The sequence below is a fragment of the Lepidochelys kempii genome, chromosome 5 (genome assembly GCF_965140265.1).
Source record: "Lepidochelys kempii isolate rLepKem1 chromosome 5, rLepKem1.hap2, whole genome shotgun sequence".
NCBI classification, from domain to species: domain Eukaryota; kingdom Metazoa; phylum Chordata; order Testudines; family Cheloniidae; genus Lepidochelys; species Lepidochelys kempii.
In genome coordinates, this window is record NC_133260.1 from 49,591,789 (window position 1) to 49,616,784 (window position 24,996).

The window sequence follows — 24,996 nt, forward strand, 5'->3', positions numbered from 1 at the left end:
AAGTGTCATTAATCCTTGCAGAACAGAGGACTATTTATGAGGATGACTCATGTCTTGCCAAGCTAGAACTTCAGTGTGGTGTGTAGGTGACAGCAATAAACACTCCTGCTTTAAACATACTTCTCACAAGGGCATCGAATCTAGCAACAGGAAATGTAAATATCATTATGTAAAGTGAAAAGGAGTACTTGTGGCACCTTAGAGACTAACGAATTTATTTGAGCATAAGCTTTCGTGAGCTACAGCTCACTTCATCGGATGCATGCAGTGGAAAATACAGTGTGGAGATTTATATACACAGAGTACATGAAACAATGGGTGTTACCATACACACTGTAATGAGAGTGATCACTTAAGGTGAGCTATTACCAGCAGGAGAGCGGGGGGGGGAGGGGGAACCTTTTGTAGTGATAATCAAGGTGGGCCATTTCCAACAGTTGACAAGAACGTCTGAGGAACAGTGGGGGGTGGGGGGTGTTTGTCTCTGTCTATTTCACATTTGGGGTCAATGTATACCTTCAAATCAGCGGCACTGCTATGGGTACCCGCATGGCCCCACGGTATGCCAACATTTTTATGGCTGACTTAGAACAACGCTTCCTCAGCTCTCGTCCCCTAATGCCCCTACTCTACTTGCGCTACATTGATGACATCGTCATCATCTGGACCCATGGAAAAGAAGCCCTTGAGGAATTCCACCATGATTTCAACAATTTCCATCCCACCATCAACCTCAGCCTGGACCAGTCCACACAAGAGATCCACTTCCTGGACACTACGGTGCTAATAAGCGATGGTCACATAAACACACACATAAACACCTATACCGGAAACCTACTGACGGCTATTCCTACCTACATACCTCCAGCTTTCATCCAGACCACACCACACGATCCATTGTCTACAGCCAAGCTCTACGATACAACCTCATTTGCTCCAACCCCTCAGACAGAGACAAACACCTACAAGATCTCTATCAAACATTCTTACAACTACAATACCCACCTGCTGAAGTGAGGAAACAGATTGACAGAGCCAGAAGAGTACCCAGAAGTCACCTACTACAGGACAGGCCCAACAAAGAAAGTAACAGAACGCCACTAGCCATCACCTTCAGCCCCCAACTAAAACCTCTCCAACGCATCATCAAGGATCTACAACCTATCCTGAAGGACGACCCATCACTCTCACAGATCTTGGGAGACAGGCCAGTCCTTGCTTACAGACAGCCCCCCAACCTGAAGCAAATACTCACCAGCAACCACACACCACACAACAGAACCACTAACCCAGGAACCTATCCTTGCAACAAAGCCCGTTGCCAACTGTGCCCACATATCTATTCAGGGGACACCATCATAGGGCCTAATCACATCAGCCACACTATCAGAGGCTCGTTCACCTGCATATCTACCAATATGATATATGCCATCATGTGCCAGCAATGCCCCTCTGCCATGTACATTGGCCAAACTGGACAGTCTCTACGTAAAAGAATAAATGGACGCAAATCAGACATCAAGAATTATAACATTCAAAAGCCAGTCGGAGAATACTTCAATCTCTTTGGTCACTCGATTACAGACCTAAAAGTTGCAATTCTTCAACAGAAACACTTCAAAAACAGACTCCAAGGAGAAACTGCTGAATTGGAATTAATTTGCAAACTGGATACAATTAACTTAGGCTTGAATAGAGACTGCAGCAGCTCTCCTGCTGATCACTCTCATTACAGTGTGTATGGTAACACCCATTGTTTCATGTTCTCTGTGTATATAAATCTCCCCACTGTATTTTCCACTGCATGCATCCGCTGAAGTGAGCTGTAGCTCACAAAAGCTTATGCTCAAATAAATTTGTTAGTCTCTAAGATGCCACAAGTACTCCTTTCTTAGCAAACTGTGCTATAACCCAGTAATATCTGAATTAAGTGGGCACTCTAATATATTTATTTTCACAGTGTAGAGGGCAACAAATTTATTTGAGCATAAGCTTTCGTGAGCTACAGCTCAAAGCTTATGCTCAAATAAATTTGTTAGTCTCTAAAGTGCCACAAATACTCCTTTTCTTTTTGCGAGGGCTGCTACTCTGAAACCTGTCATTATGTAAATGTTTTCTTTCTGCTGGGCACCATCATTCCCTAATGGTAAGCCATTTATGAAAAGTAATTACAGAAGAAGAGTGACTATTATGACAATAGAAAAGTCAAAAGGACCTGTTCTGCTCTGCTAAGTGCTTCAGCCTAAGGGCTCTTTAACCCATAAACTACTGCTTAAAATCAGATTTTAGTACACAAAAGAATCAGGGTAAATAAAGTCCTGTTCAGTACCACAGCTACAAAATTAGCTCCTTCTTTTCAGTTTCTCTAAAACTATCCAAGTTGATTCACAAAGATCAATATTTTTTCACTGTATGTACAGTATCACTCAGATTACATGGGTAGAGAGTTTTACTTTCAGTTCCTTCTCCATAGAAAGATTTCATTAGAACTTTCAAATCCCATTAAGTGCTTTAAGTACCTGATCTAATGCTCACTGACTTCCCTAAGTCAGGGATGTATAACAGGTATAAAGAACAGTCTAGAAAAGTAGACAACCCTGTTCCATGCATTTATGCAAACACAAGATGTGCCCAACATTTGCATCAATGAGAGTCTTTAAATTACAATAATATTGCACAGGTTTTAAAAAGCCCTCTCTCTTCCTTTGATGAGTTTTTCAGTATAAGTGAATGATCTAGCACGGGATTACTGAGACACATATTGCAACCACAATATATGCAATATTTAGGGACCACAGTGTATTAAGGGTATGAATGGTTTATGTATCACTGTGAGCCAGAGACTGTATGCAGCTCCAGAGTGGGAGGGTTGCCACAGCTTTGCCAGGAACTAAGAACAGTGCAGGGTGTTGCAGAGCAGTGGCTCCCTGGCTCCTTCCCCAGCATACATTTCTGACATCCATTTATCCATCAGAATGTATACATACCTCATCACTGTAGCAGTAGGTATCTGTGCACCTCATTTTAAAATCTCAGGATACCCCAAATCCTCAGTTGGGACAGCTGCTTTGGTAGCTTTCCTCTCCCTTTTTACTTTAATTTCCTCCTCTCCTCACCATAAGTGGAAAAGGAGCCCAAAACCCACAGTCCCTTACTCAGGCAAAACTCCCACTAGCTTCCAGACCAGGCCCATAATAATGGGAGTATTTGGTTTTAAATGACAAACACAAATTCATGAATCATCAAATGATGGTGAGCAGTTGTGACATGCAGTGAATTTTTTTGTTAGTTTTGTTTAAACTATGCGTGGACAACAGCCACATTTACTAATGGTGCCGATACACACCACAATAAAATACAGTAGCACAACTACCCAAGAAAGCGCTTTATTGTTGACCTGCAACCTCCTTCATTACAAGCCTCCCTCGCAATAGAAAATATTTCCAATCTAACTTATGTTGTTTCTTTGCTCACTGAACATGAAACTGGAAATCCTATTTTTTAAATCCACTACGCCTTTATTGTGTGAAAACATCTACATCATAAGCAGCAATTTAATTAGAAATCCTATCCTTTTCTACTTTTCATGCTAGATTAGAGGTCATGCTTCTATCTAGGAGATAGGTCCTTATTACCTGTTGTGACAAAGTCAGAGCGGATGGCTGCAGGAGGGTCTGTGAAAACAGGTATGTTAGCCCTAGAATGCTAAAGGCTCTTTTTTCTACAAGCTGGGAAGGGGTTACTTCGAATTTAGCAGCATTAAATTGATTTAACCCTGCACCTGTCCACACAATGAAGCCCTTTTTTTCAACTTAAAGGGCTCTTAAAATCAATTTCCTTACTCCACCCCCGACAAGGGGATTAGTGCTGAAATCGGCCTTGCTGGGTCGAATTTGGGTCACTGTGGATGCAATTAGACAGTATTGGCCTCCGGGAGCTATCCCAGAATGCTCCATTGTGACCGCTCTGGACTGCACTCTCAACTCAGATGCACTGGCCAGCTAGACAGGAAAAGGCCTGCGAACTTTTCAATTTCAATTTCCTGTTTGGCCAGTGTGGCAAGCTGCAGGTGACCATGCAGAGCTCATCAGCAGAGGTGACCATGATGGAGTCCCAGAATCGCAAAAGAGCTGCAGCATGGACCGAACAGGAGGTATGGGATCTGACCGCTGTATGGGGAGAGGAATCTGTGCTATCAGAACTCCGTTCCAGTTTTCGAAATGCCAAAACATTTGTCAAAATCTCCCAGGGCATGAAGGACAGAGGTCATAACAGAGACCCAAAGCAGTGCCGCGTGAAACTTAAGGAGCTGAGGCAAGCCTCCCAGAAAACCAGAGAGGCGAACAGCCGCTCCAGGTCAGAGCCCTAAACATGCCGCTTCTATGATGAGCTGCATGCCTTTTTAGGGGTTTCAGCCGCCACTACCCCAGCCGTGTTGTTTGACTCCTTCAATGGAGATGGCGGCAACACGGAATCAGGTTTTGGGGATGAGGAAGATGATGATGATGAAGAAGTTGTAGATAGCTCACAGCAAGCAAGTGGAGAAACCAGCTTTCCCGACAGCCAGGAACTGTTTCCCACCCTGGACCTGGAGCCAGTACCCCGCAAACCCACCCAAGGCTGCCTCCCGGACCCGCCAGGCAGAGAAGGGACCTCTGGTGAGTGTACCTTTTAAAATACTATACATGGTTTAAAAGCAAGCATGTTTAATGATTAATTTGCCCTGGCATTTTCAGCTCTCCTGGATGTACTCCCAAAGCCTTTGCAAAAGGTTTCTGGGGAGGGCAGCCTTATTCCGTCCACCATGGTAGGACACTTTACCACACCAGGCCAGTAGCACATACTCGGGAATCATTGTAGAACAAAGCATTGCAGTGTATGTTTGCTGGCATTCGAACAACATCCGTTCTTTATCTCTCTGTGTTATCCTCAGGAGAGTGATATCATTCATAGTCACCTGGTTGAAATAGGGTGCTTTTCTTAAGCGGACATTCAGAGGTGCCTGTTCCTGCTGGGCTGTTTGCCTGTGGCTGAACAGAAATGTTCCCCGCTGTGAGCCACAGGGAGGGTGGAGGGGCTAGCCACGTGGTGGGGGGAGGCAAAATGCGACCTTGGAACGAAAACACATGTGCTAGGTATGTAATGTTAACAGCAAGGTTTACCCTGAAAGAGCGTACCCATTGTTCTATAAAATGTGTCTTTTTAAATACCACTGTCCTTTTTTTTTTTTCTCCACCAGCTGCATGTGTTTCAAGGATCACAGGATCTTCTCCTTCCCAGAGGCTAGTGAAGATTAGAAGGCGAAAAAAATGCACTCGTGATGAAATGTTCTCTGAGATCATGCTGTCCTCCCACACTGACAGAGCACAGACAAATGCGTGGAGGAAGACACTGTCAGAGTGCAGGAAAGCACAAAATGACCAGGAGGAGAGGTGGCGGGCTGAGGAGAGTAAGTGGCGCGCTGAAGAGAGGGCTGAAGCTGAAAGGTGGTGGCAGCGAGATGAGAGGAGGCAGGATTCAATGCTGAGGCTGCTGGAGGATCAAACTAATATGCTCCAGCATATGGTTGAGCTGCAGAAAAGGCAGCAGGAGCACAGACTGCCGCTACAGCCCCTGGGTAACCAACCGCCCTCCTCCCCAAGTTCCATAGTCTCCTCACCAAGACGCCCAAGAATACAGTGGGGGGGCCTCCGGCCACCCAGCCACTCCACCCCAGAGGATTGCCCAAGCAACAGAAGGCTGGCATTCAATAAATTCTAAAGTTTTAAACTTTTAAAGTGCTGTGTGGCCTTCTCCTTCCCTCCTCCACCACCCCTCCCAGTGCTTCTCTCCTCCACCACCCCTCCCGGGCTACCTTGGCAGTTATTCCCCTATTTGTGTGATGAATTAATAAAGAATGCATGAATGTGAAGCAACAATGACTTTATTGCCTCAGCAAGCGAAGGGAGGAGGGGAGGGTGGTTAGCTTATAGGGAAGCAGAGTGAACCAAGGGGCGGGGGTTTTAATCAAGGAGAAACAAACAGAACTTCCACACCGTAGCCTGGCCAGTCATGAAACTGGTTTTCAAAGCTTCTCTGATGCGCACTGCGCCCTCCTGTGCTCTTCTAACCGCCCTGGTGTCTGGCTCTGTGTAACCAGTGGCCAGGCAATTTGACTCAACCTCCCACCCCACCATAAACGTCTCTCCCTTACTCTCACACATATTGTGGAGCACACAGCAAGCAGCAATAAGAATTGGAATATTGGTTTCGCTAGGGTCTAACCGAGTCAGTAAACTGCGCCAGCGCGCTTTTAAACATCCAAATGCAAATTCTACCACCATTCTGCACTTGCTCAGCCTGTAGTTAAACAGCTCCTGACTACTGTCCAGGCTGCCTGTGTCCGGCTTCATGAGCCATGGCATTAAGGGGTAGGCTGGGTCCCCAAGGATAACTGTAGGCATTTCAACATCCCCAATGGTTATTTTCTGGTCTGGAAATAAAGTCCCTTCCTGCAGCTTTTGAAACAGACCAGAGTTCCTGAAGATGTGAGTGTCATGTACCTTTCCTGGCCATCCCATGTTGATGTTGGTGAAACGTCCCTTGTGATCCACCAGTGCTTGCAGCACTATTGAAAAGTACCCCTTGCGGTTTATGTACTCGCCGGCTTGGTGCTCCGGTGCCAAGATAGGGATATGGGTTCCATCTATCGCCCCACCACAGTTAGGGAGTTTCATTGCAGCAAAGCCATCCACTATGACCTGCACATATCCCAGGGTCACCACCCTTGATATCAGCAGATTTTTGATTGCGTTGGCTACTTGCATCACAGCAGCCCCCACAGTAGATTTGCCCACTCCAAATTGATTCCCGCTTCCACAGGGCTATTGCCACTTGTTTCTCAACTGTGAGGGGTGCTCTCATCTTGGTATTCTTGCGCTTCAGGGCAGGGGAAAGCAAGTCACAAAGTTCCATGAAAGTGCCCTTACGCATGCGAAAGTTTCGCAGCCACTGGGAATCGTCCCAGACCTGCAACACTATGTGGTCCCACCAGTCTGTACTTGTTTCCCGGGCCCAGAATCGGCATTCCACAGAACGAACCTGCCCCATTAGCACCATGATGCCCGCATTACCAGGACCCATGCTTTGAGAGAAGTCTGTGTCCATGTCCTCATCACCGTGCTGATGTCACCTACTCGCCTGGTTTCGCTTTGCCCGGTTCTGGTGCTGCATATACTGTTAGATAATGTGCGTGGTGTTTAATGTCCTCCTAATTGCCAAAGTGATCTGAGCGGGCTCCATGCTTGCCATGGTATGGCATCTTCACAGAAAAAAGGCACGGAACGATTGTCTGCCATTGCTCTGACGGAGGGAGGGGCGACTGACGACATGGCTTACAGGGAATTAAAATCAACAAAGGGGGTGGCTTTACATCAAGGAGAAACAAAAACACCTGTCACACAGAATGGCCCCCTCATGGATTGAACTCAAAACCCTGGGTTTAGCAGGCCAATGCTCAACCCACTAAGCTATCTCTCCCTCTGGTATTTCAGGCAGGACTTCACAGAGGGAGGGAGGAGGAAGCAAATGAATACAAAACAAATCTGGTCTATTTCTTGTTTTGATCCACTCCATCTATCTTTTACATCTTTGGCTGGCAACAGACGGTGCAGAAGGACTGCAAGCCATCCACATCTCCTGGCTGCTCGCAGAAGATGGTGCAATAGGACTGCTAGCCATCCTCATCTCCTGCCTGCTCACCATAAGATGGTGCAATAGGACTGCCTGCAGGACTAAAAAGAATGACCTGGTCGAGTCACTCTAGTCTCTGCACCCATATCTGCCCAGGCGCTCCTGACCGACCTTACCGAGGCGGCCAGGAGCACCTCGGACGAGATGAGGATGGTTTTCAGGCCTATTGTACCATCTGCTGCCACAAAGCAATGGGTTGCTGCTGTTGTGTAGCAATGCAGTACCGCGTCTGCCAGCACCCAGGAGACATACGGTGACAGTGAGCTGAGCGGGCTCCATGCTTGCCGTGGTAAGGCGTCTGCACAGGTAACTCAGGAAAAAGGTGCGAAACGATTATCTGCCGTTGCTTTCACAGAGGGAGTAAGGGCCTGATGACATGTACCCAGAACCACCCGCGACAATGTTTTTTGCCCCATCAGGCATTGGGATCTCAACCCAGAATTCCAATGGGCAGCGGCAACTGCGCGATAGCTACCCACAGTGCGACACTCCGGAAGTCGACACTAGCCTCGGTACTGTGGAAGCACCCCGCCAAGTTAATGCACTTAATGCACTTAGAGCATTTTGTGTGGGGACACACAAAATTGACTATATAAAACCGATTTCTAAAAAACCGACTTCTATAAATTCAACCTAATTTCATAGTGTAGACATACCCCCAAGTCAATTAGGACACCTGAGTCCAATTAAGGGCTGCCTGAAACCTGTCAAAATCTCTCTCCTGGTGAAGCAGGGAGAGACAAACTGCTGCAAGGCTGGAGGCAGCAGGGAGATTGGCTTTTCCAGTGTTAGAGACTGTGCTCCTCCCTATAGGCAAGATACCCAAAACCCAGTGCCTGTTTAGGGACAGGACTGACACCCTGGGCCAGCAACAGGACAACACCTGTCCCAGTGAGGAGGCCAGGGAAAGGTATTCCCTTTTTGTTTTGGTGCTTTATAGAGTTGTTCCCCTTTGTTTGGCAGAGGAGCACTCCTCAGGCCTGCCCACAGACCTACCGGGAAGGCTCTGAGAAAAAACCCCAGAGGGAACACAGACACATTCCAGAGTGGGGGCTGATTTACCCCTGTCCCTGCCAGAGGAGGGAGCGCTAAGCCCAGCAAGGCCGAAGGGGTGCCCTTGCCACACAGTATAATAGTTGCTGCTAGCAGCCTAGGAATTAATTTCGGAATACCAGGGCAACCATCAAGTACGCAGCTAGTCTGTGAACTCTTAACAGTCTGTATCTTACATGTGAAGTTATTGAAACAAGCAGCTATTACTATATTGAAATGTATCTAGAGAAGTATTGTGTGAGAGAAGAGGGAATTAATAATTCCTTTGTATACAGCCTTGGTAAGACTTGTACCATAAAACAACACTAAAAGGATTCACATATGACTCAGAACAATTAGCGTGGCCGGGGGGGGGGGGGGGGGGGAGAACGCAACTGAGGACAGATACATCTGTATTATGAAGCAACAGTAATTGCTGGATAGTTACAGTTGCAGCTGAGTTGTCATTCTAAGCACTATTTCGAGCCCTTCTCAAAAATCCACAAAGTAACATAAGAGACTCAAAATTTTGATAATTAGATCTAAGGTAGAGACAATTGTTTTACAAAATTTGAAGAAAACTGGATAGGGTGTTTGTTCTTCATGACCACACCCTAACTACAGGGATGGTTCAAAGTTAAAGAAGTCTTGTAACATTTTATGCTACTTTGTCACAAAAGCTCCCAAAACAAAAATGCCCCCAGGAGAGAAATGTCTTAGTTTAGTAAACTCCCCCAGTGATCTAATGCCCATAGCCAACATGTCATTGATTAAACATAAGAATGGCCATACTGGTCAGACCCAAGGTCCATCCAGCCCAGTATACTGTCTGCTAACAGGGGCCAGTGCCAGGTGCCCCATAGGGAGTGAACCTAACAGGTAATGATCAAGTGATCTCTCTCCTGCCATCCATCTCCACCCTCTGACAAACAGAGGCTAGAGACACAACTCCTTACCCATCCTGGCTAATAGCCATTAATGGACTTAACCTCCATGAATTTATCTAGTTCACTTTTAAACCCTGTTATAGTCCTAGCCTTCACAACCTCCTCAGGCAAGGAGTTCCACAGCTTGACAGTGTGCTGTGTGCACAACTTCCTTTTATTTGTTTTAAACCTGCTGCCCATTAAAGTTTAATTTCAAAAAGGTTTTAACTTTTAAATTAGTAATATTGTTATGGAACATCAGTTCTCGGAAGCTTAGCATAATATGTAAAAAAAGGTGATGGAAACCTAAAGTTTTAGCTTTTAAAAAGTAATAAAGCTAGTCCTTTTCCTTGCAGAGAAAGAGACCTCAAGATATACCTCAAATTCTAGTGAGTCATCTTGTGGGGTTGGGGAAGGAGAGAGGAATTTTCCCCCTAAAGTTCTTGCAGAGGGGCTGACTAGGACTCCCTTGTGGGTTTAGCCTATTGAACCTATGCTTTATTAGAGCAAAGGTGAGGTTGCCTTATCACCATGGCCAGCATTGATTGCCCATTTGTCGAGTTTTCCAACAACCACCTTCTTACTTTTTCCCATATCCTCTCTTTATGCATGGAAGGAGTTCCCTGGACAATACCACTACATTATCTTCCCTTAATAGTTCACTTAAACTGTGTGCATTTCAGCACATTTTTGTCAGAAATCGCAAGCAGAAATACTTCAATAAAAAAAAGCTAAAGAGTATTTCTAGTCCAGATGAAACCAGGTCGGACTAGCAATCTTGGAAGAAACTGCTTTCTTGTAAGATCTCCACCTTAATGTCCAATAAAAGAGCTCTACCTATGCATGAAAGTGTTTGGATCTTCTCAAGTTGAACAGCTGAAATGTCTGAGGTGTCATAGCAATAAGCCTGATCCAAAGCCATTTGAAATCTGTAGAAAAACTCCACTGACTTCAATGGACTTTGAATCAGATCCCACATGCATGAAGATAAAGGCATGCTGTAGTGGTCTCAGCACAGGGCTGGGATCTAGGAACTCTTAAATACGGCCCCCTGGCTCTGCTACAAACTACTTCTTTGACCTTGGGCATGTCACATAGCCTCTCTGTGCTGCAGTTTCCCCATCTGTAAAAAGGAGGTAATATTCCTACCTTGCAAGGGGAACTGGGAGAATGAAGTAATTTGTAAAGCCTTTTGAAGATGAAAGTCATTGTATATGAGTGGTAAATATCTATAGTAAGAAGTTATATTTTAATTCTCATCTGAACAGGTAATCTACTGAGCAGGCTTCCACAACACTTGATATTTAAGTGCCCTAACAAGACCACCTGGCTCTCCAAACAGTTTGAGACACAAGAAAGGGCTGCAGAGACTGTCCAGGTAAGATCTCAGAGAAGCAAACTTCTGATGCTTGTTTTCCATAAATTCTTGTATAACATGGACTCTTACCACACATGGATTGCAGAGTTAAAAATGCTCTATCCAAACAAGATAAAAGATAGTCATTCAGCCAGCAGTTTACCTCAATCAGAACCACAACAGCATCTGGAAATAGCAGCTTTGGCAGCGAAGGTGTGGGCTCAGACAATAAGAGAGTCCCTATTTGAAAAGGGGAGTCACTTCAGTGATGGAGAGAGCTACAGTGGAAGGTTATATCTGGACCAGGGATAGAGGGGGAAAAAGCTGCCAAGGAAGGAGAAAACATTTTGGGACTGCTCAAAGAGAAGGCAGCAGATAGGAGCCATTAGTGGCTGGCTGAAGGGAGATAGCAGCATCAACAGAAAGGTCAGAGGACCAATGAATAGCAGCAGAAAATGTTGAGACAGAAGGGCAAGAGGGTGTCTGGACATGGATCAGTGACTTGGGTCCATAGGCAATTTTTAAAATTACAGAGCGATAAATTTTCTCAAGGTCTTAGTGCCTTGAGTCCAGTTCAAGGTTTGTCATCAAAGCCTCTTGACAGAACGATGGTACCCAAATTCAAAGGTGCCTCATATTTCCTAGGTACCCTTGCTAAGTTTGTTAGATCTCAAGTATAAAATACAAATTCACTTGTACTCTTTGATAAGCCGAATTTCTTAAATGTCCATGTTTTTCAACCTCCCATCTTAGGAAAAGGATCAACAGCTTAGACCCTAAAAATAAATTATATCCCCAAAATGATCTAAACATTTAAAAAGAGAAATTAATAGGCAAAAGGTGAAAAGATGTTAGATTAAATACCCAGTGCCATGGAGATACAGGAAGCTATTCCAGCTGAAGCATGAATCTATAGGATTTTCTATAGAGACTGTATTTAGGCAAGTAAAAGTTTTGTTTACCAAAAGGTACAGAGTACCTACAACCTCCACTGAAACATTTGTTTAGGTTTTTAAGAATTGATTTTGGGGTATCTAATGTTAGGCACAAGCTTGAAAATTTTGGCACTCACATTCAAGTGATCTGTCCTAATGCCATTAGCAAAGTCACTGAAGCTAAAACTCCCATAAACTGGAAAGGCAACCTGAGGGCTCTCTCAACTTTGGAGCTTATGCCCCCTGTTCCACAATGGCCTGAAATGTTTTGATCCTTAGAATATGCTGCAAAGAGTAACTTTTGGTATATGTATTTAGGGACATGCTGAGGTCTGTGCATCAGGAGTATTGAGAAGGTTCTTTCAAGCAGTTGTGAAAAGGAGAGATTGTTTGGTAGTTTTGCTGACTTGCTGTTGTCCAGTGCAAGGGCTCTGCAGCTGCTTTGGTTTTTATTATGGACTTTATTTTTTAATTGACAGCAGGACAGCTACAGTTTGGGATAGGTAGCAAGTTTAAAAATAAACTAGGTTAGAGCTCAAACTGTGACCCTAAAAACTGGGAAAGAATGCTCTTTCAGCACTGAACTACTATACTAGAATCCAGGTGTTATAAGGTTTAACATGTACAGGGAAGTTAGGTCAAAGGTTTAATGTTTTGCATAGGCCTTTGTTTTAAATGGAAGTGTGAACATGTTTGCAGTTGTGTTGTCCAAGCTGTTCAGAGTAGAGACATGAAGTTTTCTTTGCTGACTGACTATACCTAGTCTTGTAATAGTTGTAATCAACATGGCACAGACTGGAGTGATGAAAGTACTTAATAAAAAAATCAGCTCATAACTTCCAGAAACTGGAAATATTTAGTGACAACCTCTAAATGTTTAGGGCAATCAATATGTTAACTTCAAGAGGTAGAGACAACAGAACATGGAATCAGACTGAGTACATACAGAAAAAATTAGAATCTGCTAGAGTCAATTACCATGAACCACAACAAGTGTGCCCCTTCTCACTTTTAGGATCTACTGTAGTCATGGTTTGATAGATATTTGAATAGTCAGTTGACTAATTTAGGACTATCTTATGAAATGTAAGTATTTCCTGATAAATGCCGTGTGCCCTGAACTCCAGTAGACTCAGTTAAGAGTATTAAATCTGCCCAGTAAATTTACAAAATGGACACTTTTACAAAAAAGTTTCTGGCTAGTTCTATAGGCGGGCAGAAATGGTGCTATTCTGCGATGTTCAAGTAAAGTCTTGTGAAAATGGTTCTCCGCTTTGTACCACCTCTTGGAAGTCTCTGCTGAGGAACAGTTCTTCACCAGCATCCTATATCAAATCTTGATTTTGTGCAACACATTCCATCAACCATCTTTATCCCACTGCTCTTCTGATAAGTGCTTTGAGACACTACAGCAGTCCGTTATTATTGAAATACCCCATATTTTACTATTGAGAAACTAAATTAGTTGAAGCATGGAAGTGGGATATTCCAGTTTAATGGTATGTAATTGTGCACTGTGAAACAGAATTCCTCCTACATAAAGTAGGAAACTAAATTGCAACAATTATTTGAATTCTCAGACCAGACACACACAACTTCTACACTGACTCAAATTGTGGCAGTTGGAAATAGTGGAGAAACTTGTTACAAGTTGCACAATAAAGTCATGGCATGACTTACATGCTTGGCAAGTTACAGAGCCCCATCCTTTCTTGGTTATGAGGAAACAAGACTGGTTTGCTAACAGTTTTCAAAGTCATATTTGGGATCACTGCTGAAGTGTGGTTTTACTCAAAGTTATTCTAAACATGACACTGTACACAGCTTATTTTAGAAAAATATTTGCACCGTAGAAATCCACAAGGGGGGAGGAGGGGGGTCTTTTTAGCTGCCAGGACTACATTCTCAACCTCAAAGACAAACTAAAGTTCTCTCTCATCCATCACCAGAATAGGGTCACCAATCCAAAGTTTGGCTTTCAATTCCACTCCCTACAGAAGTTTAGCACAAGTCAGACAGTAACTTAGTAAACAGCCCATTTCATATAATCCATTTTAGTCTTAGCCCATAACAAATGCTACTCAAAAAACCACAAACTTGCCATTAAAGCAAGCAGAGGTGACCAGACAGTTAACAGATCTGTGTTTAAAAACAAACAAAATTTACAAACTCACTTTTCAGAGAACAGCCATTAACTCTGCTGAATCTTTCTCAAACTCCACAGTACAGCTTAGCTTCCCTACAGTAATTATAGTGCTTGGTTAAGTGAAAATTGATATTGGGACAATTTTAGTGATAAAATAATTTTGCTATAATCCACTGGAGGGGGTTGCTCCATGTATCTAATTTCTGAACACAAGACTTGACCTTAATACCTAGTTTCCCCAAGTTATCTGCAAACCTTAGTTTTATTACAGACCAATAATATGGATTTCTATCAATCTGAGCCCAAAGCAATACCAGAGTGCAGAAGAAATTTTGATCAAACTCAGCTGGGTCAAAAGAAAAAAAAAAACACCTGAAACTCAACAGGTATTGTACTGGGCTACAACTATCAGGAAGCTTCACTGCTTAATCACGAGCATTTCAAACGTATGACAATCAACTCTAGAACTAAAACTTTAAGCAGCATTGTTCTGTGACATGGCAATTGGAAGATGCTTTGCAGAGAAGCACAATCTTCTAGGAATATGATTATTCAACATTTAGGCCAGACTATTTCCCAATTAATATTTTTTTTCTAATAAAAGCCACACTAAACAAGTTTTCAATTTTACATCTTTTATTATATGCCAAAATTCACTAACGCCAGGTTTTTGCTTGTATACAAGTTACTCAGAAAATTAACTGTATAGGCAAAGATTTTGTTAGCAATTTGATTTTATACTAATTTTTAGGTTTGTTCAGTTAAACCAGGCTGCAAAGATAATGTGTACGAGCAATAACAGAAAAGAGCTGCAATGTTCAAGGAGTTTCCAAATATTAGATTTTAGACTATCAGATCAGTAAACATAATACAAAAAATTACAAATAAAAAGTCACAATATAAAATAGCAGCTCATGTAGCTTTTTTCAAGTTTTTAATTTTATTCAGAAAGTGACATTTAGTTCAGTTTGCCTCATTCTTTGAAGCTTCATCAAAATTTTCAACAAGATCTAGAAAGAAAGAAAAGTACACATTGAAACCAAAGCCTCAGTACCTTTTTCACCTTACCAAATATATCAATTCGGACATGATTTTCTTAAAGTCAACATAAATATTTTAATTATGAGATGTAATAGCTTTAGCATTTACAAACAATTTCTACATAAAAATATAAATGCCACATTAAGACAGGTGTAGATGAACTACTAGTATCTTATGAATCCTGTCTTCAACAACAACGAATGCCAAATAGCACAGTTAAATGTTCTATAACACACTTGTATAGTGGGAAGTGGAGAGGGAAGGGGAGGGGAGGTTTCTTCCGTACCCCCGTGATATGTATTAGGCCAATTCCTTGATGGACACACATTGATAGCATCGTCATTTTTAGCCTAGCAACATTAAAAACTGCAGATACTATTATTCCTACAAAATAGCTAAAATACTGGATGAAGCTATAGGCCCATCTAGTCTCATACCCTGACAGCAGCCAGTACCAGATACTTCAGAGGAAGATGTAAAAAATTTCATAGTTGTCCACCATGGAATAACTTGCCCATAGGGAAGTTTAACACTTAGTGGCTGACTAATCCCCTTACTATTTCTCCATCTCCCCCCCGCCCAATTCTATTTCATGTGTGTGATGTTCATTGTCAAACACCTAATCCTTTTTTTAATCCTACTAAATTCTTGGTCTCAATTCTACAACAAAATACATACATAATGAACAGTAGATCCTTTCATCTGTTTCTATTTTATGTTTGTTCTTACCTGGAACTTCATCATCATCATCCTCTCCAGTAGCAAGTGGTGCTTTTCCATCCACAGCTGTAATCACAAATAATGTACTGTTCATTTTAAATGCTAAGTTTATTTGTAAAAATCTCAAGTTACAAAATTAATTATTTTTTTTAATAAAGCCAAAACTGAAGTTTGATGTTAACTTGAAATACATTTTCAGCAGGGGAAGTGGCTGTGATGCAAGTTTATTACATAATTGTGAAATAAGATCCAGCTAGGAGTATATATATTCTTTTGGCTATTTCATTATGTCTCATCAGAAGACAACCAGCACACCAAGGAAACAAGGGGACACATGCTACAACTATTTTACTGGTCAACTTATTACAGCAATGTAAGCTTATTTCAATCAACACTGCAAATTAAGTGCCTTGTATGAATAATCATTTTCATCTGCAAATTCAGATGCTGGGATTTTACTCAGATTAAAATAGCATCTTGATCTACTGATAATTCATTTGTTCTTGGTCTATCCCAGACTCTAAACAATAAGCTACAGAATGCCTAATTGCGCTTACCCTAGAGATCATAAAAGATGGGAGAGTGTTTAAGGTATTCAGTCTTCCCAATTCAAATTTTTAGTAATGACCCCACCAATCAATCCTTCCCATGAAAAGTCTGGGACAGTGTGACTTTGCAGCAGATCTCTAAAGTCACTAAATCCTGGCTCTGGGGAACCAAAACAGTAGGTGGGAAGTAAATTCAAGCCCCTGCCTCCCAACCAAATACCAAGAACATCCTGCACCACAAGCCTTCTGCTATTTAAACCAGAAAGGAGGTTGTTCACTCGAGTACTCCACCCCAAGATGAGGGGAAAAACCCATTTGGGGCTTGATAGGTCAGAAAAATCAATCTTAAATCAGTATTAAAAACAGGCTACTAAGGAGTCAAACTTTGTAGCTTACATCAGCTGAGCTTATTCACACACAGAGGGGCTCCTTGCATCCACGCATTTCCAATCACAAGTTCCCTCTGTACCACACTCCCCCACCCTCTTATTTTTCAGTGACTCCTTGCAACTCACCCTAATCTCCCCCCTGCTCAGGTCTCTATGCCCCCTATTACCCACCCCCCTCATCCCACATTCTGGCAGCTCCGTGCCCCTCACTCCTCCCCATTCTCCCCCTACGGCAGGGGCTCTTGTGTACACTTCTATTTCTCCCTTCCCCACCTCCACTTATTCCAGCATCCCCCATTCTGCCCCCTTCCCCTCCACATACCAAGTCCCCCATTCTGATCAGATGCAGCACTCAAAAAAAGCTAGCACTCTACAGAGAGACTCCAACTATAAGGCCTCCAAAAGCTTAGCCAATGAATTGGAGGAAATCAGCTATTTCAGTCATAAATTGAGCAGTTTTAATAAAACAGCATGAGCAATTCACTTTTCAACAATTACAGATTCCCAAATCCAATGAGCAATATTGCACGGTGGATTTTAAGTAACTGTTTATCAATTCAAAGTTGAAGTGTTTTACTGACTCAAAGTAACATTTTAAACAAACTTTTTTAATATTAAAGAACTTTAAAGTTTTGGTGTATCCAAGATTAGCACTGGGTCATAAAACAGTCAGGGTCCATTATAGTGTCAAGGGGTCCTTTTATTTTTGAGGATTTAGGAGTTCAAGGAATCTTGCTGCTGCTGTCCTGAGGAAACCTAAAAGGATGACAGGAGGGACCTGAACTCCTGGCGAGACAGAAACAGGCTGCCCAGCTGCTGAAGATGTTCTGCAGATTCCTCTGGGCTATGGGGAAGCATAAAGAACCCTCTAGACCAGTGTTTCCCAAACCGCTTGTTCAGGGAAAGCCCCTGGTGGGCCAGGACGGTTTGTTTACCTGCCGCATCCGCAGATTCAGCTGATCACAGCTCCCACTGGCCGCGGTTCGCCACTGCGGGCAAACGGGGGCTGCGGGAAGCAGTGTGGGCTGAGGATCGGCGGAACCTGCAGACACAGCAGGTAAACAAACTGGCCCAGCCCACCAGGGGCTTTCCCTGAACAAGCAGCGGCCCAAGTTTAGGGAACACTGCTCTAGACTATCAGAGGGGATTGAGCAACCTCCTCATCCACATCTGAACTAACAGCAGAAAACAGCGGGAGACCCGCCACCCTCCCCTGTCCATAGGATAGACAATTACGCCTCCCCTACCCAGAAAAGGGCCATGCTGGAGGAGACTCGATATGTCTACACTGCAATTAAACACTCATGGCTGGCCTGTGCCAGCTGACCCAGGCTCACAGGGCTCGGGCTAAGGGGCTGTTTAACTGCAATGTAGACGTTCAGTGTCAGGCTGCAGCCTGAACTCTAGGACCCTCCCACCTTGCAGGGTCCCAGAGCCTGGGTTCTAGCCAGAGCACCTACACTGCAACTGAATAGCCCCTTAATCTGAAGCCCTTAGCACAAGTCAGTTGGCACGGGCCAGCCACAGGTTTTTAATTGCAGCGTACACAACACCCAAGCCATTCACTAGCTGACCACAGATATAAAAGCAGCAGGTGGGGCCAGAGAACTGTACAAGCAACGGTCTCACCCCGCCCCCAAACAAATGCCTTAGATTCTGAGGAGCATAAACTGGAACAGGGAAAGCTTCAGCCAGGCTCACTATTGCTGGAAACGGGCTATCGTCCCAACTGCTTGCAAAGGCTTCATCCTCTGAAGGGGCGAGGATAAGCTTGGGCAGACAGTTTGCAATTCCCCTCCAAGGTATTTCAAAAGTTCAGCCTGGAAGAGAAGAGCAAGACCAGGAAACCCCTATCTGCGGGCAGTGGGAGATGCCCAGTGACAGTAAAACTAGCCATATTCTGCCAATTCCCTCTCCTCCAAACCCTGCTCCGTAGCAGAAGCACCTTTCTGGGATGAGAGGACCCACCCTCATCTCTGCTTACCTCCTCTTTACAATTCAGGCATATGGCATTGATGGTTCCGATCTCAGCCTCTACCTGTGTTAATCCAAGACTACAGGGTGATGACTGCTTTTGCTGCTGGTGGGAGCTGTCTTGCTCCCCTTTTCTCACTTACCTAGGAATTTGGACGTGGAAGCCTTGATAATCTCTCTCCTTCCCCACACCAACTCTAGGAACTCCCTGATACTGCTTCATTGTCTCCTGGTTACTGAGAAGTCTCGCCAGGCAGACTTACCTTTGCGAAACCAGAGGGGGAGCATGACATCAGAGCTCCTTAGTGCCTCTAAATCCCCTCCTGAAATTCTGTGCAAGTGAACAGGGCCAGTTCAAGAGGAAAAACAAAGCCCAGGCTACTTTAAGAGATAAATGTAAATTAATAGGTTTTCCAGATAAAAATGTGCTAACCTATTTTAATAGATGTGTGCTCAGATTAAGCAAGCTGCCCTAGATCTGTAAAATACACACTAATTACTTTGCTTCCAATTCTTGGTATTTGAGAAACTACATGCAGGTTAAGGGATATATGCCAGTTTCTTATATTTCCCTATATATCATGTTGGAAACAGATCTGCGAACAGGATCTGAGAATTAAGTTTCTCTTTAGATTACATTTATTAGCGTATGGGTGGAACATTGAATTTTTACTTCTGGAGTTCACTGCTGAGATACAAATAAACTGTACAAATCTGCTGAAAAAGTATGTTGAGGTTACAACTTACGTTGCTTGGGTAGAGCCTCTGCCAATCTCCTCAAGCTAGTCAGACTGTCCGCTCCAAGCTGGTTTAAGATGCTGGGAAGCATTTCCGTCAGCTGCTTTGTCTCAGCATGGCCTGTGATAGTGAAAGTGTTAGCAGCCAGAGATGCCTGAACTTTAGGGTTGTTGAAGTGGATGACTGTTCCCTGGTTGGTAAACATATTTACCTGCAAGAAAAAGTAAAATCATATTAAGACAGTCACATTTTGGACTACGACTTCATTTCAATAGAAAGCTTGAACAACTAAGCCTTGTTCAAGCTCAAGGCTTACTTGCAACATTTCTAACAGTTCAAGAGTATACTCAGAAGTAAATATAAACAAACTTCACAAAACTAGGGGTTTTTAGGGTTTTGGTTTTTTTAATAAAGCAGTTACCTCTTCAATACCAGAAATGTTGTTGACTCCTAGTTTCTTTAAGGAGAACTGAAGTTTCTTGTCATCTGCTGTAGCTGTTCTGTGGACAACCTTCTTCTTTCTGCGGGCAGTTCCCTTTGTGGAAGGAACATATGTTATATTACAGCAGTCTCAAATTAAAGAACTCTTATTTCACACATCACTCACAGGGGATGATGATAGTGTCAAGAAGGAAGAACTGGTAAATATGACATCTGTCAACATCAAGGACTAAAGATTTCAAACAAACATCCCATCTTAGCACACTTTAAAGATTTGCCAAGTATACTTTATGGAGAGAGTGTATCAAATCTGCTTTCCAAGCAAACCATTTCTGGAAAGGAGAATGGAAACCTTCCTAGGTTTCTTAAATTATATCCAAATTGATACTTTTATAAACTTAAAATTAAAGGAAATTCTCTGTAATAAGATTTTAAATAAAAGAGGGTACAAGAATGATTTCCTCAAGTTATCAGGAATCAAAGACTACTCATCAAAAAGAAATGAGGAAATACTGTACAGAATCCCAAGAATAAGACACGCTACAGCATTACATAGGAATTTGTCACTCAAACAGAGAAACTTTGCCCCAAGCAGATGTTACCCATGTCTGACAGAGATTGGGATCAGTCTTTTCTGATTTGGCAACTCATATTTTGCACCTCATTAAAGGTACTACTGAACTGAGTTCTAGGTCGTACCATTTACAAAGCAGATGTCACCAAGAGATGAGTTCTCCCCTTGTTGAGGGCCAACTCCCCACAACCAAACAGCCCTAGATTTGTGATTTGGTGCAGTTATTTGGTAGGGAAGACTGCTCGTCTCCATGTCAAAGAGCAGCATTGCTACTTAATGGCTTCTATTATTTACAAGATTTCAGCATCCCCTGAACTAAAGAGTGCAAAAGCTCATGGCTCTATTAACCTCATTCCTTTTCCTCCCTGAGTCTGCTGTCCCAAACCCTGCTACTCCAGCTTCAGGCCAACCAGGTCGAAACAATAAGAAATGGTTTCACATGCATTTAGACATAGTTCCCTCAGACAGTACCAATCAGTGGGAATTGCCGTAAAGAAAAGTTTGGGTGGACATTATGGGCTTTAATCCAATCGAAGCAAAAACCCCAGCCCCTTTTAAAGCTGTGTGTGGAGAAAGGCCCTCCAGGATAGGTAGGCTAGTATAGGAAGAACAGTAGTAGCCCCAATTAAGGTGAAACTCTACCACCAAACTGGAAAGGAATCTCAGCCTGAAATGCTTTGCCTGCCTAGAGCCTGAACCCACTTCACTCAGCAATTTGAAAGTCACTTCAACCAGAACAATGACCTTTCATGTAAGGAGTTATCCAAAAGGAGCTTTCATCAGCCTGTCAGGACTACATTAATATTTCAGAACAAAGGGCCTTTTAATAGGTCTAGAAAGTCATGCCTTGCATGAAACTGACTAAGTTTTTTTGCAGGTGTCTGCAGAGACACCTGCCAACCTACCAATTCACAATAGGTTAGAATAGGTGTCAAATGCATTTGGAGTGATTTAGGTCTTTATGCTAGAGTTGTCTACCATCTGAAACTCAGTTAATTTCCATTAAGTGGATAACAGCTGCTTTCATCTTTACAGAATTGAAGCCTGTAAAGATTACAGGTCTCGGACACTAAATCCACCTTGATCTTGCTGAGACATGCACAATTCCTGGGGTTCCACCTATGTACTAAAGATGAGTGGCTGCTGCAGACTATGTATGGAATACTGAGAAATACATCTGGCCAACCCTGCCCTAAAATTAAAAAAAAAAAAAAAAAGGTGAAGTGTCCTTGCTAAATAGCAATGACTACGTTTTAGGCAAAAACTGCAAATTATAATAGTATCGTCAAGTGGCATAATAATCCTGAAACTCCACCCAAATGAATAGAAAGAAATTTTGCTAAAGCTAGATATGGAGCAATTCACTAACAAAGAAGTCTTACAAAACAGCCTTGAAAATTTTCTATACTAGGCACATTCTATTCTTTGTATGATTAGCAAAACGAAGTATCAGAGGGGTAGCCATGTTAGTCTGGATCTGTACAAGCAGCAAACATCCGACGAAGCAGGTATTCACCCACGAAAGCTTATGCTCCAATACGTCCGTTAGTTTGTAAGGTGCCACAGGACTCTTTGTAGCAAAACTAAGTTTTCCCCATGAATAAAATAGTACTTATACCTAATGAGTGGACGAGTATTATTTCGCAATGCTGCAATAAAGTACTTCTGATAGTATTAGATACCATCAAATCCAGTGTATTTTAAAAATAGCAGATTCAGGTACTACCTCTGCTCCAATTCTCCCATGCCAATTTGAGACTAAACTATAGCATCTCTAACATATTAAACTCCACTAGTCTCAGTTATATTCACAAAGCAGCTAGTATGCCTACAAACACACCCAGTTTTGTTGCTTATCAACACTACAATGAGCAAGTTATAATCTGGAACAAACTAGGTGTGCACATGTACGTGACTAGAATAAAAATGTCTATAGCCAGCATTGCCATAGCAGGTTTATCTAGACTAGGTATGTAACCACACACAAGCCTCATTAACATGACACAGCAATTTGTGGCTGAAAGCATTTCTACATCCTTTATAAACCAGATTTATGTAATGACTGTGCTACTTAAATGCTTTCATGCAGAAAAATCATGTTTAGTTCACTATAATCTGCATTTAGAGAGACCACAATCTGAATTTTTTTATTTCTTGGTTCTGCAGCAATTTTATAACCCCCTTCCTTCAAAACAAAAAACCGCAAGACTAAGTTTGCTTTTAAAGAAAACTCTACAGATTTGTTCCCTCAATGGTGGGTACAGCAGATAGTCTTCAACAGGTTCCCTCCACCACTTCTAGTTTTCATATTATGTGCGCACAACTGCATATCTCAGCAAAGGTAATATGCAGTAGTTTTTTCTTGAAAAATTCCCTTAACATTACTGAAATGATTTAAAATAAACCCAGCTTAAATAGTTAACAGCTATAGATATAAAGTTACATAAAGACTAATTGAAAGGTTTTCATCCAGTCAACACATGAATTCAGAAATGATTTCCCCTGCAAGAGTTGATGACATCACTAACATCTAAACAAGGCACTAGTTCTGGTACTAGTGGTATCAGTTCTTGCAGTAAGACACAGAACCTTTAATCCCTCTTTGCAAACAAAGGACTGACTGGTTTTAAAATGTTGTTTTTAAAATGACATATTTTGTGCCTACAGATTTGTTAATGATTTGGATCTTGTTTTAAAGTCATGGAACTGATACTTCAGGAAGTAGGTCATAGAATATCAGGGTTGGAAGGGACCTCAGGAGGTCATCTAGTCCAACCCCCTGCTCAAAGCAGGACCAAGCCCCAATTTTTGCCCCAGATCCCTAAATGGCCCCCTCAAGGATTGAACTCACAACCCTGGGTTTAGCAGGCCGATGCCCAAACCACCGAGCTATGGGATAGCTTATTAAGTAGCTTACCTATTCAATACAACAGATACGGGACACATATTATGCTCAAATAAATTGGTTAGTCTCTAAGGTGTCACAAGTACTCCTTTTCTTTTTGCGAATACAGAAAAACCTAGTCAGTCAGAAAACTCGACCATACATATGGGCAATTAATCTTGTTGGGAACGAAATATGGTATCTAGTTTCATAAATGTAATTTTGGTTTATTTTTATGAAAACCCCAATGCCTAAACTGAATGTATATTTTGCTTTTGAAAATCCAAAAGTTTCTTAATATAAGTTATGAACTACACATTTAATGAGAGGCTTGATCAGCCTTACTTTTCCCAGATTTCTCTGAAAAACCAATTAGAAGAATTTCCATTCTATTTTTACTACTGACCTAGAAGAACATAAATACACAGGTAATATGGAGACATAAGGAAAGTAAATTGGATTTGAGAGGCAAGAGACTGTGGGAAAACAGATTACTAGTAGAAACAGTACATTAGATCCCATCCATACCTCGCCAAGATAAAACAGTAAGTTTAGATAGATTTAAAGTTCCATGTAGGCTTTGGGCCCATCTGCATGGAGCAGCTGTGCCTTACCTTTCCCCCAATGCGCACTTGAGCCTGGAGTTTGGCTAGTTTTTCTTGATTCATGATTGTTTCTTTCATCTAAAAAGGAAGGACAGTAGACACTATGGACACGGCTCTGCTCGCTGGGGAGGTCAGCCCCGCGGCGGGCAGCGTCTGCAATGCAGCAGAGGCGCCGGCTGTCTCCGGAGCAAGGGGAGGCCTCCCTTGCCCCCCACCCCAGGCTTCGTACCGGGGCGAGCAGTCAGGGAGCAAGGCCGCTCGGCGGACACCAGCCGCATCCCGGCGACGGGATGGGGAAGCAGGAGGCGAAACCAGGCAGCGGATTCAGGGGCTCGAGGCCTCTCTCTGGAGAGGGGGGAGAATTTACTCAGCCCCAAGTAACTCCCACAGCCGCATCCCGGCCCTTCCCCAGCAGCAGGGCCGCGCCCACGCCGCGGCTTATCGCCCCGCAACTACAGGGCCCCGCGCGGCCTAACCCACCGGTGTCTCCCCCGACTCACAGGCCCGGGCCTGGCGGCGCTCCGCCGAGTACCCTCCCCAGGAACCCCGCTCCCCGAGCCGGCCCCGGGCCCCTTTGTACCTTCCCGGGCGGAAGCGGCACTGTCCTGACAGGGCAGGGAGCGCGGATCGCAGCGCACACACGCGGAGGGGCGCAAGATGGTGACCGGAAGGAAGGAGCTGGGGGTGGGCGGGGCGACGCGACGCGTCGACTACACCCAACGTCGCGCGCGCGCTCCTCCTATCTCAGCCGTCAGCCCAGGAGCTCGGCGCGCGCTCCCCGCGCCAGGGGAGGGCGCCGGCCCCGGCCCCGGCCCCTCCAATGGGGCCTCGGGCCAGCCAGCGCGGAGACCGTCACACAGGTGGGGCGGGTGGGGCCTGGGCCTCTTGCAGGGGGCCCGAGAGCGTCCCCCTCACAGCCCCAGAGATGGCGCGGGGTGCTGGACTGAGCGTCCTG

At 43.6% G+C, this 24,996-nt stretch overlaps 2 protein-coding genes across 7 annotated transcripts in view; one reads left to right on the plus strand and one right to left on the minus strand.

Moving 5' to 3' along the window:
• ANKRA2 (ankyrin repeat family A member 2) overlaps positions 1 to 16,280 on the plus strand; it is a 51,505-nt gene extending 35,225 nt beyond the window's left edge. For all 6 annotated transcript variants that reach the window (XM_073344281.1, XM_073344284.1, XM_073344282.1 and 3 more), the window contains 2 exons: positions 10,958 to 11,067; positions 16,188 to 16,280. In XM_073344281.1, coding sequence (XP_073200382.1) covers positions 10,958 to 11,067; positions 16,188 to 16,265 — 188 coding nt within the window. In that variant the 3' untranslated portion in view covers positions 16,266 to 16,280. The remainder of the gene's footprint in view (positions 1 to 10,957; positions 11,068 to 16,187) is intronic.
• On the minus strand, positions 14,746 to 24,743 carry BTF3 (basic transcription factor 3). Its single transcript, XM_073344288.1, has 6 exons — positions 24,622 to 24,743; positions 24,051 to 24,119; positions 19,959 to 20,072; positions 19,547 to 19,748; positions 15,898 to 15,954; positions 14,746 to 15,137 (listed from the first exon to the last, which is right to left on the minus strand). Exons 2-6 carry the CDS (start codon positions 24,117 to 24,119, stop codon positions 15,091 to 15,093), a joined length of 489 nt encoding a protein of 162 aa, XP_073200389.1. The 5' UTR covers positions 24,622 to 24,743; the 3' UTR covers positions 14,746 to 15,090.
• Between the last annotated feature and the right edge of the window lie 253 nt (positions 24,744 to 24,996).